Below are 15,001 nucleotides of genomic sequence, written 5' to 3'. Positions count from 1 at the left end.
ATATTTATATTATATATATATATATATATATATGTATATATATAATACATACATGATATCTACAAGGAATTATACAAGAAGTCCACTATTTATATTTTAACTGAGGCAGAAGCATTATTCAGATCAATCCAAGGGATGTGCTGTGGGTGGATATGGGGTCCGAATCAGCAGTGCACTTCTCTTCTGGTAAAGTCTGTGAATTAGTTTCACAAATGGCCTGACAAATGCTCAGTCCAGCCCCATAAATGGCCTCTTTGCAGTTTCATGGAAGATGGTGTGTGTTCTGTGCCTGAACACAGCCTCTGTGTCTTCAGCTCTCTGCACATTGACTGGCTGACCTTCACCCAAAGCAGCTCTTCTGCTCCAGTGTAGAATCACTGGTTGCTTTTGAGAATCAAAAAAAAAAAAAAAAAAAAAAAAAAAAAAAAAACCAAAAAAAAACCTGCTCTGTGTTACTACAACTGAGATGTAGTAACTGTTTCTGTCAGCTCCAGAATGACTCCTAAGCAGCAATGCCCTTCTTGTTCTCCTTCTACCCAAGGCTTGCTTTTCCCTGGTGTAATTACTTTATGATCTGACTAGGCTTGTCCCCCAATACCAGCAGTTCCTCACTTTATCCTGCAGCTGAGAATGAGTTTTAGCAAACACAGACGTGTGTCTGAACAGCTTTTTGCTCGTGGTGGAGCAGGAGGGGGTCTGTGTGAGTGGGCAGCTGAAGGAACAATAACTCACCCCGTGGTAACAAGGCCGTTCTGCAGAGTCGTCTGCACGCATCTCGTGTGCCAGCAGCACTCCGTGGCTCTGACAGCCTGCTCTCCCGAGGCACTGTCTGCAAGGGAATGGCAAATCTCCCATGGCCATTCAGTTATTTTCTCCTGAAAGACAGCAGGGATAGAAGTGGGGGAGAATATCGAGGGCAGAAGTGGAACATTGCAAAGTCCATGGTATGCTGGTGCTCTCAAAAAAACCCCAGAAACCCAAACCAAAGAAACCTATGTGATCAGCATATCTAAAATCTATTGCTTACTGTCAGGAAACTAACTATTTCTTCTTTGGCATGAAAGACTTTAATTCAGACTATTAATCCAGATTTGCACTGCAAAGAAGCCCTACTTATTTTCATGTGAAAAATAGAAGGGGATAGTTCTTAAGCTGCAGTTAATCACCTTAGCTGTGCTCAAGCTAAATGGAAGTCTGCCAATTTACACCAGCCTTAGCTTGGTGTTAGTTGATATCACTCCAGCACTTAGGTTATTTTGAGAAATATATATCAAGTGAAATTTGAGCTGCATTTTATTTGCTTTTAGCAGCACCTGCTTGGTTTTCACATCCTTTTTTTTTTTTTATTGTTGTTGAGAGACAGGTATAGGTATCTACACATGTTTATGTGGAATTCCTGGATTCTATGCTTAACTGTGCTGATCCAAAGCAAAACTATGAAAACTGGAGCTACACAAGCTCTCTCTTGTCTGCTTCTTGGCAATCCTTCCTTCTTTCCTCATGTTCATCTCACTTATGTATATGAATTCTGGAAAAGCTGGTTAGGTGAGGCCAATTAACGAAGAGATAAATGTGGAATTGGTTCACAAAATGCCAATATAATTGCCCATCATTAAATTCAGTTTACTTGTGCTTTTAAAGGTGCTGAGATTATTATTTGGACATATATATGTGTATGTGGATATATATGTCTAAATATATGACTAAAGCTCGGACAGCTTTATGTAGGAATAAGCCAGCTAAGCTGCATTGATTAATTTAAAAACAAGTGTGCTCACTGATGCTTAGTGCTATTGCATACTGACAAAATAACAAATGACATCACATGGATGGTGCATTTTATTTTATTCTGAAACTCAGGTTGGTGGTTATGCTGTAAAATTAAACAGACCAACTAAGAAAGCTGCAGCTGACTGAGATGTAGATGAAATTTCTTACTAATAGATTTAAAATTAGTACTGCTGGAGTTCTGATATAAGGTGAGCTGTAGGTTGTAACAAAGTTTGTAAATTGTATGCTTCAGAAAATAGCCAAACTATTTAGCTATTCAGCTTTTCTCATTACTATAAGTAAAATGGCTGTGTAAAGGCTCTAGGATGAAAGAGTTTAAAGCTGATTATTAACAAGATGTTGAAAAAGCATGTGATTTGTGCATCTTCATGACCTGGGTTTTATTGAAAATGAAAGGTTTAGTAAGGTGTACAAATAATTAGGCATTTGAATGGCTATTATTTGTAGTTACATCAGAGAAGAAAACAGCATTATAGGCCACAATCAACTGGTAATAATACTGGGTAAAAATTTCTTTCCACTGGAAGCTATTCAACTATACTGCTCAGTTAGGTCTTATGCAGAATTTCCATCACCTCTTGGAGCATCTGATGATGGGCACAGCTGAAATTGAACAAAGTGTGAAAATTTTACTGAGGTGTTGTCAAAGTCTTTACCCAGATAAGGTATATGGCCATCCCTGTATTAAGGACTCTTGAGCCTAATCCATGCTGAAGTCATTCAACCTTGTGTAAAATTTTAATGACATCTAGTGTCAAATTTTAAATGATAACTTGCTTTTACACTGAAAAAATAGCATTAACAAATGTGTGTCTTACATCTAAGTTACTTTTGGGGCTTCTCTGGGAAGCGTGGAGGAGGAGCAGAGTGCCTGAATTTGGTCCTCTTCAGACCTGGTACTTTAATTATTTTACACAATCACTAGGTTAGAAGAGACCTTCAAGATCAAGTCCAAACCAGGCTTACCACCTCAAATAAACCATGGCACTGAGTGCCATATCCAGTCTTTTTTTAAACACATCCAGGGATGGTGACCCCTCATTTCCCTTGGCAGGCCATTCCAGTACTTCATCACTCTTTCTGTAAAAACTTTTTCCTAATATCCAGCCTGTATTTCCCTCGGCGCAGCTTAAGACTGTGTCGACTTAATTTATGCAGAACTTTGCCCTTCCTCAAAATTTAGTTTTCAGCAAATTTTCATGGTTCCTTGAGTTTTTCTGCTGTTTGTTGACAGCAATTACATTAGTTTTCATGCCATTGTGCTCAATGACTATATACCTAGTCTAGATCATACACTTTCTCCCCCTCCAGGTAATTGATGCCTTCAGTCGTTGTCCATGATCATGGTCCTCAGCTGCTGGTTGTTAGAATTTGTGCATAAACCATTAAAATATTGCATGTTAATAATTCACTTGTTCTTCTTTGAAACAGGCAGGCAGCTTGACCAAACAGAATTCAACGTCAACTGGAGGTAATTTGTCATTTTCTTTTTCAAGTAATGAGTCAAGGATTTCATCTTGGCTACAGTCTTCTGAAGACATGGAAAAATGCTCAAGAGGTAATTATATTTGAATAAAATTGAAAGTAGCCTAATATTTCCCCTAGTTTTTCCTTAACAATGAGAGTATTATACACTAAGTAGTCATTACTGTTAGAATTTTCTCTGAAACTGGAGGAAGAAAAGATGTGGTTGTCGATTAAGTGGTTACTCACTTTTTTTGCAAAAGAACTGGTAATTTTGGATGTGGGGGTATCAATTGTGGGCAGCTCTTCAAGAAGCCAATGCATTTCTGTATATTTTCTTTTATATGGGAACATCATGTTCAGTAGTAAGATTTGAACATCCTTAGGCTGGAAAAAGGGAAGCATCCAAAACCTAGTAACTTAAAAAGCACTAAGTCTTTGTACTTCAAAGTCACCTTTTGCTTTCATGCTTTCCTAAGAGCAGGAAGATCTTTCTCATGTTGGCAATGTCTATGCGATATTTATTTTTTCAATTTCTACCTAGCAGTGAGCTTCGTCTCCAATGCAGAGGAGCCTCACCTCTAGGTCTGAATGTACAATCCAGTGTTGATGCCTGTGGCATTGTTACCCACACCATGAGGAGCTCTGACAAATCTCAAACTGCAGAAATTATCACATTATTCTCATTTTTCTGCATCCAGCTAGGAAAAGATAACCATGATCATTATACGCACCACATAGATGCATTTCAATATTTTGAATTTAAACTTGACTATAGGATACAATCATTTTATCCAGCAGTCTAATGCTTTTAGTCAATGAATAACTTAAGCTCGCTGCAATCAAAATAGGACTAACCTTCAAAGAAAGAAAACTGTCAGTGTGTCTGTTACTTTAGGGCAACTGAAAATATTCTCTTGTTCCAAACAGACCTCTCCAATTGTCACACATATTTACTGGAAATGAACCAGCTGTTACAGAGCATGGATGTTCTTCACAGGACATACTCAGCACCTGCTATAAATGCTATGCAGGTTTGTTGTTTAAAAACAAAAACAAAAACTATTTTCCCTTACAATTCCAAAAAATCACCCTAAATCCTAAAGAATCGAGGTGTTTCTTAGCACCTGTTTCTTAGTTGCTAGACTTATGGCAGTCTCTTATTGGTTTTGTCCTGTGTGTTGTTAAAAGGTTGGACCTTTTGAAAGCCCAAAGAAGGAAAAGAGAACACACAGGAGGTGGCGATCCAGAGTTGTGGGGAAAGAGGCTAAAGGAATGTTACAGGTAACTTTAGTCCTTTCAGAGCCCACCTTAGTTATTGATCACTTCTTGGCATGACCAGTTCAGGAAATACGTATCCTTTTTAACAGAGTTGTGTGTTAGCTCATTTTAGATGGTAATAGATCAGACAAGACACAAATGTGGTGTCATTGATATTGGCAGTAGAATCTGTCCTGTTACCTTCAGGACGCTGGCCTTGTTTTTTACCCATTTTCAGTCTTCTCTAATTTGTTGGGGGGTTTTTTGGGGGTCTTTAAAAATTTTTTTAATGAGTACCAATTTTTGCAAATTCCCTAGATAGATTTGTGCACATTTGCATCCAGAAGCCATGTGATTAGATACTTATAAGTAGGGGGAAATAACATAGCATATGTAACAGTTCTCAATGGGCTTGTTTTTTCTGAGTTTGGCAATCTCCCATTATGGCACCTTGGGCAAAGTTATATCTCTGGTTTCATTTGCCAGGTGTCATCCATTCAAAAGCTTATTGATAATTGACAGTAACTTTTTCCATTTTTGGTGCCTCCAACATGGAATCCAGGTGGGTACAATAAAACAAAATTTTCTTTTGTTTATGAAAGCATTACAAATTTCTATCCTACTTACAGGTGCCTTCAGTATTTTCTGCCCCTATGAGACTGCATGCTTCCAATCCAAACTTATCTACAATAGATTTTGTAGAGGAGAAAAATTACTCTGATGGCTCTGAAACATCATCAGAATTTACTAAAATGCAAGAGGACTTATTTCACGTTGCACATAAAGGTAAATGAAATTGTCCTTTAAAAATGGTTTTATATCATCCCAGTTTAGATAATGATATGACTTCTGAGAATGCATCCTTTTTATTGTTTAGAAAACACCCTTCCTTTAATTTCCTTGAGGAATTGCAAGTGTTGAGATCTTGAGTCATTTGAAAAAGGTGGCTTAATCACTGCTTGTTACAGTTTTTATTTAATAGAAAACTATCCCTTGTTTTATGTGCTAAAAGCCTAGATTGTTTTATCTGTTGCCAAAAGGTAAAATACCTAAAATCAGTTGCTAGAAATACAGCAGACTTTACTCTCTTGTGTTTGCACGCGTATTTGTGCATATGGGCGCATTTATGTTTCCATATTCTGTGTGCTTCACTGTAGTTCAGAGTCAACATTTGTTGGTGATGCAAGGGTTGCTATGGTAGTAACCTATTTTTAGTGAATACAGAAGAGTAAATCATGCAAAGCAGCCAGAGGGGGAGCTTGACTAGAAATATTTCTTCCCTCAAAATCATTTTTCATTAGCAGTGCCTTATTCCATCACCCTCGCACCAGAAACATATTTATTGTTTAAGTGATCTTGGTGAGGGAGGCTCTTGAGCATTTATAGCTGAAAGGCTTTTGGAGGTATTGGCTTTGTCCCCTTTGGCTGATGGTATCAATAAGCATCCTTTGCTTGCTGTTCCCCTTTGGTGCTGATGGATCTTGATTCTGTTATGTAAGGAATGTATGTAAGTAGTAAACTTCATAAAGCCAATTATAGTCAAAACTGACGTATGTTTTCCAGAAGAAGAGAGGAAGTGAGGGTGGGATGCAGTGGGAAAAGCTGCTGTTAAGCAGAGCAGAGAAATTCACTACTCAAGATCATCTTACTGGAATTGTCCATGACAGAAATTTTGGTCAGATTGATCCACACATTTGAAGGGAAAATTAACTTTGTTGTAATGACTGCAGAATCATTTTACTAAGAGGATAAAGAATTTTTCTCTGAAGTTACTTCATAGCACCCCCCCCTTCCAAAAAAGAGTAGTGGAGAAACCTCTTGTGTTGCCTTTTTGATACAAATTGAATAAAATGTAACATTAGTCATTTAGTAGGCAGTAATTCTTGAAAATTAAAGTTAGTATACAAAATATTAAATGTCATTGAAGGTCACTGAAGATTCTGGTCATGTTACCTACATATAAAAGAAAGCCTAACAGAATAGATCACAGTGGATATATTTCCCTCCCAACCCTGTGACACTGTTAAAGCTTTCTTAGAATAGTTTAAGAATTAGCTTTGGTAATGGTTTGCAGTGTTGAAATATACCTTAAGAATAATTTTTCAGAAGACTAAATTGAGTTACGTAACTACTCAGTGAAATGATGAAGATTCAGGTTAACTCAGAGTGGATGATTGGGAGAGAGAAGTATTGGGAATTTCTTGTTGTTTGCCCTTCTCATGCATCCATGCTCAGATTTGCTATCTTCATTTCCCTGTATATGGATTCATTTTTGCATTGGCAAGTCTCATGGCTGTATTACAGGGTTTGATTAGGTCCTCAGAAGTACTCTAATACTCCAGTCAGATGAATGTTGAAAACCTACACAGACAAGCACTGCTCAAATAAATTTTTATTCCTTGTGGTTAAAGAGAAGATGCAATGTCGTAGTGGTGAAAAAAATTCTAAAAGTGCATTTCCCCTATAAAAACCCCCTGTAGTGATGTTAAAATTGCATGATTTGTTGTCTGATTTAAATGTATTGGGCTGGTGATAGTGCCTCAGGAGGGAGTATAAGTAGCAGCACAGCATGCACATCATTCAGGATCTGACCCTTTGAGTCACCAAATCATCTAACAAGCTGAAATTTCTCTATCACAGAAAGAGGTAACAAAACACAACACCACAGCTGACTTGCTTGTGGGGGAACTACTAACCCTATAGCTGTGGCACAATACGTGTTATAGCTGCCTTCTTTTGGATTTTTTTTTTTCCTATTTGATTTTTTTTCCTTTCGTCTCTTCTTCTCCCCCCCCACTGGAATTTATAGGGGAATATGGAATAAAGTCATGGCCATCTGAAGAGTCAAGCTAATTGGGAAACAAAAGCAAGTGAAGACCAGATGTGGTTAGTTAGCTTTGTTGCCATCTGTCACAAATAATCAGAGTAATTTTGACTGTGGCTAATACAGTCAACACAGTAGCCTTCACCATAAACATATCTCCTACAAAAAATCTACCCTATAACCTTGGTTAATATTACTTGGTTTTAGTAGCCCACCCTGGATCTCTCAACCTAAATTCTTGTTTCTGTCACCATAAATGATGTTTTATTGGAGTTTTATGTAATTGGTGTGTATACAATTGATTGCTGCTGTTTTTAACTGTCACTTTTTATGAAATGCTTCTAGTTTACTTCACCTTGAGGTCAGCTTTCAGCACCATATCTACAGAGAGAGAAAAGCTGAAGCAGATGCTGGAGTATGATGCATCCTCATCTCCATCTGCACAAATAGTGGGTTTGAAGAATGCCTTAACATCTGTAAGTGACATGCTGAAACTCACCAAGCTTCATTGTCATCAGATACTACTTTTAAATTTTAGAGTAGTTAATTTCTGTTTCTTTAGTGTCAGCTGTGTGCTAAAATTTGCAGAATTTAATCATAGTAAGTTATTATAGATCGTGTTTTTCAGAGACTTTGCTAAATGTTAAAGGTATTGTCAAATCATTGGAGTTTGATAGATGGATTGATTTAGGTATGTAGTCTAATCTGTATCCTTTGGGATGAAGAATCAGAGGGCTGCTCTGTGACTATGAGTCTGCTTTCTTTCTGAGCATGCTACTACTCACTTCTGATGGGTTGCAGGTTTCCTTTTCTTTACCTAAGCAGCACTCAAATATTCCCTGTATGACTTGGCATAAAACAAAGGTGAGGGAGGCTGAATGCACTCAGCTGTCCCTTCTAATGCACTGGACCTTCACCATGCTGCACCAAGACATTGCAAAGCAAATTCAAGTACAACTTGTTTATATTGTCTTTCAGCCTCAATTATCTCCCAGTCCTGTAAAAGCAGTAATGGAGCTATTAGGGCAGAGTTCTAAATGACAAAAGACTGTGCTCTTTAAGAAGGTGGGGGTTTGGTTGGTGTGCTTTATATAATTGGTAGAGATCAGAACTTTTCAACTTGGTCAAGTTTAAAAATGTCAACCATTATGATCTGATTCCAGGGCAATGAGGGCAATCATTACCATGGCCTTAAAATTTCAGTGTTTATTGCAAACACCACATCAGGGGCAGGGGACACTCTCTGGCACTGAGCAGTGTGATGTAGATTGTCTTAGAATTATTTCAGTGTGAAAACTTCCCTTTGCTTTACAAAAGCTGCATGTGATCACAGTTTTTAAGAGTATGACATGCCACTTTGCCTAGACCTGTAGAGGCTGTGATGTCTCCACAGTGTTTAGAGAAAGTTGAAGTTGTGTAATAACTGTACTTGTTCACTTGCACTTCTTTAGTTTTTGGGTTTCAGATGTTCCACTTCTGATATTTGAATAGGTGACTTTTATTTTTTCAGTGTTATTTGTCTACCATTTTATATCAGAAAATCACTTTTAAGATTGCTGAACTTAGGGAACACTCAGCTTAGCATTAATTATTTTGTTTTCTGGGCAGTGAAATGTGGTTGTCCATCTCATCCTGTACATGTCTAAAAAATAATTCTGTTAGGTTTTATCTGATGCTTAATCAGTCTTGTAGCCCATCCAGAGGTCATCTGGGAGCCTTGGCTGTTTCAGCAAGGTAATCACCTATGAGGGCTCTTTTTCATCAGCAGATCTGTAATGTCATGCCAGCAGAAATTTTCTCACCCTGTGCAGCAGAGTTCCTGTAGGAGAATGGAATGAACTTCCTTTGAAGACATTTGGAAGCATGGATATGATAAACTTGTCATATTTTTTAGACTCCTTTTGCAAGAAAGAGTCTTGTGTTAATGACTTTGGTGTAGTGTTTGTTGTTGTTCATTTTAGTTTGTTTTCTGTGCAGGAGGAATGAAAAAAAATCACTCACAGGTTGAAAGCTATCAAACATAAGTCTGTTTTGCTCCCATCAGCCTGGCAGTGGAAGAAAAATGAGCAGATTTAAAGTGGATAAACCACCACAAAACTAGCATATCTGCCTCTGCTTCTCCCACATTAAGATAGTATCCTTGACCTATGCACATGTTAAGAAAAGGAAATATAGAATGGGAAAAGATGCAATATTTCTGGTTTGGGGGAAGGAAGAAGACAGCAGGAATAAGAAAACATTTTGTAGCAAATAATGAAAATGGGAAGTTGTCATTACAGGAGAGCTATTTTGCACTTGCCTGATGAGGATTTAACACAGTGCTGAGCATTTGACACAGTAGGGATATATATATACCTTTATGGAAAATTCAGACCACATATAGGTAAAGCCAGAAATAAATTTTCTCCCCTCCATCATCACATTGAGCTTTCTGGCTTTCTTGCATCCAAGAGAACTTTGAACACAAATTGCTGCCAAAAGCAGAAGCATTTCTGGGATAAAGCGGATGTGTAAACAGCAGGGTTCTCCACATCCTGGTATTGATTCTTTCACTAAAATGGCATGTAAGTCTTCAATACTGTTCCAAAATTAATAATACAATCTTTTATTTTAGAGACATTTTCACTGCAGGGTTACGCTCTCTTCCTACAAGTCTACTCTAATTGACATCTGTCTATCAGATGCACCCAGAATAAGTAAATAACATGTAACAAACATGAGTTTGCAGTTGAGGCTTTTTATTCTGACCATTGCCATTATAATCTGATAGGACACAAGTTGTACCTGTTACCTGTGTGAATTTATGTCTTGTTTCTCTGTCATTGAAAGGCAAAGGAAACTGCCAGTATGGGAAAATCAAATGGTTTTGGATGTGGCAAGAGCTAATGTTGAGAGAGGCTGTGTTGGTTGGATGGGGGTGAAGGAAGGGAGCTTGAAAAGAAAAATATCCCTGCCACCTTTTATTTTTTTCTTCCACTGATGTCTCTGTTTCCTCACACTGGAAAAAAACAGTTTTAATTTGACAGATAAGGAGTAAGGTTTGAAGCGTTTGTAATAAAGGATTCGCTGAACCAGTAAAAAAAGGATGTGGTGGTGTTTTATATTACACTTTAAACAGTCTTTGCCCCTTCTTATACAATAAAGCCACGTTCGAGTTAGTTAAGAGAACTTTATATCCCCAATATTTTTGTTAAATGTTCCAGGCAATAGCACAAAACACAGATCTTAAAGACCGGTTACGCAGAATACATGCCGAATCTAAGATCATTGATTCAGCATCTAATGCAAAAGCAAGCCCAGATTTGGTAAAGGTGGGTATGGATTTCCTCTTTCAGTGATGTCCTGTTCCTCCAGCCCCTACGTCTAGACAGTGCTGCATAGCTGCCTCCTGTCTGTTCTCAGTGTCTCCCCGTGGTGTGGTGTGTTAGCTAAGCCAGTCTGCTTTCCTGTTTGTGAGTCATGGCTGGTGATGCATTGTGTGGTGTTTGATTTCAGAGACTTGCCTTGTGAGGAGGTTTCCTGAGCACATCTTCCGTTGCTTTCTGCTACTGGTTCCTGGTGTTCTCCCTCGCCTGCTTCTCATTCAGCATGTACAGAGCTGCCACCTGTCACCCTCGTGCCACTGTTTCTCTTGCCCTTTTGGTCCCTTGTTTAGTCATGTAGATCTTTTGTCACCCATCTATGTGCTGTTAGCCCAGAATGTTGGCTACCAGTGGGGATCGTGTAAGGTTTAGAACGATAATAAGACATTTCTATGAAAGGATCAAAGTTAATGGGACATACAAGAGCCCTTTCAGCCATTTAGTCTTCTTTGTGTGAAGACTCTTCTACATCCAGTTAGCCAGTTTAAAATTCCACTCATGTTCAGACAGTTTTTTTGGCTCACTGCAGAATGCATGTGAATATGGTGTAATTATAGGTCATAAGATGTAGGTGTTAATGGTGTTAGTGAGGGAAGCCAGAACTGTGTTATTTCTGATGGATTTTCCTCTACTGTGCTTGTAGTATAAATCTTTCATTAGAACTTGAGTGCATGTAATTCTGGGGCTTTTATGTAACTAATTATTTCCTTTTATTTTTAAAGACAGTTTAGTCATTCCAGAACAGATTCCATCTGTTCGCTTCTGGTTCAGTTCTGGTGTAGTGAAGCTGTGTTTTGGTCATATTTAGCTGTTCAGTTTTGGGCTTTTTTTTCTGTAGTTGATCATTCTAATGCCTTTTGCTTTAAAACCCACGAGAATTTGAATAGCGTTTAAACTGCTATCCAGAAAAACATTAATGCATTGTTACTTCGTTTCAGGAGTTATTTTCTTTTTTAGTGGAGGTCCTTGCAATGACAATGGGTTATTTCTGAAACTTGTGCTATGTGCTATACACACACAAAGAGACACGCATGACAAAAATAGCTTTCAGAAGGTCCTTTGGAGGTTGCATTCACAAATTCCCTGTGGCATGGCTTGGGATGGAACTTAAGGATGAAATCACTTACACTGGAGAAGTTCATTTTAAGACTGTGTGAGGACTGTGATACAGTAGTGCTGCTTTGAGTAAGACAGGGCCACTGCACAGGACTTGTCACTAAATGATACATTGGGTGCTGTGATCCACCTGTGAAAATTGAAGCAGTATAAAATAGTATCTCAAGCCTTTGAATAAGGGAAAGGTTTCGTTTGTCTATTGGGTAATTTAATTGTAGTTCGTCATGCCAAAGTGGGAATATGGAACAAGAAAAATGAAGCGTATGTGTTAGGTATAAAAACCTGATGCTCTTTTAGGAGTCTTTCCCGCTTGCTTTCCTTCTCAGATTCAAAATAGTATTGGAAATAATCCCAGTAGCAATGCTTATGTGTGTAAGGTTTTGGTTTTTTTTACTTGTAGGCTAGTATAACTGCCTTCATCCAGGAGGAACAATGTTGAGGTTCTCTTTTATCCCTGCTGTAAAGGGAAGGTTTTTTCAAGTCTTTTTTTATAGCAGTTTGTTTTGTTTCTGTGTCACCATTATCAGCGTGTACCGAATACATTCCATACGATTGCAAAACCTACCAACAGAAAAGCTTTGAAAGGTTTGTCAGCTTGATTCTGGGCTTGCCAGGTTGTTCATTATGTTGTTCTGAAAATAAAATACTACAATTCCTGCAAAATTCTGATGTGGAAGTCATGGTTATAAGCTAGTAAAGCACCTCATGCAGAAAATCTTAAGAGCATCTAATACACTCGTTTGGGCCAGCACAGCTCATTTCCTTTGTGTTGGTGGAGTTATCAGAGAAAGAGTAGCACACAAGCTTCTCCAACTTCTTTACTGCCACCACAGAATAAGAAGTCTCACTGGTCACCCCACCTTTGCATGGCCACCTATTGGAGCTCTGCTTCCACCAATGATCTGTAGTGCTTCCATGGGAGGGGCTGTCAGGATCTCTGTGGCAGTCAAATGTGCCTCCAGCAGCTAAAGCAATTCTGGTTACGTGGCTTTAATAATATGTTGGTTTTGGGTAACATGGAGATATCTCAGGTGTGGATATGAAGGAATGATTTCCAAAGCACAGCATAGAAAATTAGGGAATAAAAAGAGCTAGGAGAACATACTGTTATAAACAAAGCAACTTTACCCCTCTGAATTTTGTAGACTATTCTATGGCAGGACTTGCCTTAAGCAAGTTTTGAGCAGGAAAATATTAATTTGCTAAGATAAGGAAGGAATGGGAATCTAGGGTGTAATATAAAGAGATGAGAGTTTGTTCTTTTGAGGGCTTTTTGATGATACACTTGGATATACCTGGTTAAATCATTCAAATAGCAAAGCAGTTTTATATGCAGCACCTTAGGTGATTTACTCAATATGTATTGCTTTATTTCCCTTCTTTTTGCTTCTCTTTGGTCTGTTTTACTTTGGTTTTAAATCTCACTTTGAAACACATGCTATCTTTCACATAAATTGAAGAGAAGCATGTGCAATCTTCTCCCAGTGTTTTACAGCCCTTCAAGTTAGGAGACTGTGGAATTGCATGCATGAATGTTGTTTGTGCTACTTCCTTGCTCAAAACTTCTTTTTCTTTTAAACAGGAAAATTCAAGAGAGGAAGGCAGAGGTCTGGTTCACCAGGTCTCCAATGAAAGCAGACTGTCTATCGCTGACTCTCTCACAGAATTTTTTGATGCACAGGAAGTCCTGCTGTCTGCTAGTTCTTCAGAAAATGAGGTCTGAGCAAGAAGATTGACATCATTCAGATGTATTTTCTTATCTGCTTATTGACAGGCAGTCTTTCTGAGCGCTAACTGCACATCAGAAGACTGCCAGAAAATTTAAATTTTCAAAGCATTTAGAAATTAATGTGCCATTTATATTTATTTGTTGTCATTGTCATTGTCTCTTCACTGTAAAGGGTAGCAAGTATTATGAAGAAGTCTTACATACACAGTGAGGGAGATGGCAATTAAGTAGCTTATATGCAGATACTGCAGACATTGGAGGCTGCCTTGAGTCATTACACAGGTGCCCAGGGAATTGCACCACAAAAATACTTATTCATACCTGTCCTTGTGGTACCTGTAGGTACCTTGAGGCTGATGTCAAGTGCACTGAAATTTATTAGATCTTTGTTTCCTCTCTTGGGTTCCATAAAAACCTTGGCTTTTGATATGAAGAAAGCCTTCGTAGTTGCGAAGCCAAGGAGAGGAAGCATGTCTCCACTCAAGTTAAAATTTCAATTATAGCCATCTCTCCCAAACTCAATGTGTCTTCTTAGGACTATGTAGTGCTTTTCTGTAGTACTGAAAGACAGCTTTAACAGTTCCATTATATTGAAACAATAATTGCAGCTGAAAGTAATAATGTCCACATGCATTTGAGATTATTTTAATGAGTGATGTATCCTGCTTTTTTCCCCACTGCACACTCAGGTATCAGATGATGACTCATATGTAAGTGATATCAGTGATAATGTCTCGGAAGATAACCTAAGCAATGACATGGAAAATGAAAGACAAACTTTAGGTAAGTTAGTGAGGTTTTTTCCCATGTTTTGAGAATTTTGTTACTGCTTGTTTTGGATATTTTTTTTTCTTCTCTCAATAGATAATTTGATATTATGGGTTTTGAGATGTAAAAAGCCTGTCTTTTTTCTCATATAGGCTGAGATGGGTTTGGAACAGCAGATTCTAGCTAATCTGCTTATCTGGGCACTGTTGATTAAGCAGGCTGGTGGTTCTGTATCAGCAGGGAAACACCTCTTTTCTTGGCTTCTTTGATGCAACTCCCACTCTCAGTTTCTCATGGCCACAGGATTTTTTCAAAGTAGTAAGGCCCAGCTGCTTTCATTTTTTAAAAAAAAGGGTTTTTTTCTTGTCACACTGTTTTTTCAGTCTGCAATTCAGCAACTGCATTCAGAAGTCCTATTGTTTTAGAAGAGTTCAGTGTTTAAAGGGACATGAGTATAATTACTCACTGGCAGCTCTGGTGCATGACCATAAGAATTTCTTTCTTGCATGTATTACTCATAGTGTTGTTAGTACCTATGCTAATTTGTCCTCCTAATGGAAAGAGACTCAAAAAAAGGAGAAGAATTGGTCATTACTGTGGTTGTGATATTTTATGAAAATCCCTTTGCTAGGATTTTCTTCTCCTGAGAAGCTGAAGGGCCTCAGCTTCAAGTGTAAACAATTTGTT

The 15,001-nt window shown here is 38.1% G+C and overlaps 1 protein-coding gene across 5 annotated transcripts in view; it reads left to right on the top strand.

The window, feature by feature from the left end:
- Window positions 1-15,001, top strand: part of OSBPL3 (oxysterol binding protein like 3) — an 85,199-nt gene that overhangs the window by 48,817 nt on the left and 21,381 nt on the right. For 3 of the 5 annotated variants that reach the window (XM_038126783.1, XM_038126781.1, XM_038126782.1), the window contains 8 exons: window positions 3,223-3,349; window positions 4,186-4,289; window positions 4,447-4,539; window positions 5,145-5,301; window positions 7,685-7,815; window positions 10,543-10,650; window positions 13,400-13,534; window positions 14,236-14,329. In XM_038126783.1, coding sequence (XP_037982711.1) covers window positions 3,223-3,349; window positions 4,186-4,289; window positions 4,447-4,539; window positions 5,145-5,301; window positions 7,685-7,815; window positions 10,543-10,650; window positions 13,400-13,534; window positions 14,236-14,329 — 949 coding nt within the window. The remainder of the gene's footprint in view (window positions 1-3,222; window positions 3,350-4,185; window positions 4,290-4,446; window positions 4,540-5,144; window positions 5,302-7,684; window positions 7,816-10,542; window positions 10,651-13,399; window positions 13,535-14,235; window positions 14,330-15,001) is intronic. The other 2 variants (XM_038126784.1, XM_038126785.1) reach the window with 1 other exon arrangement.

This window comes from Motacilla alba, chromosome 2 (assembly GCF_015832195.1).
Source record: "Motacilla alba alba isolate MOTALB_02 chromosome 2, Motacilla_alba_V1.0_pri, whole genome shotgun sequence".
Lineage (NCBI taxonomy): Eukaryota > Metazoa > Chordata > Aves > Passeriformes > Motacillidae > Motacilla > Motacilla alba.
The sequence above is the reverse complement of the archived record's forward strand: the minus strand, read 5'-3'. Positions and strand labels throughout refer to the sequence as shown.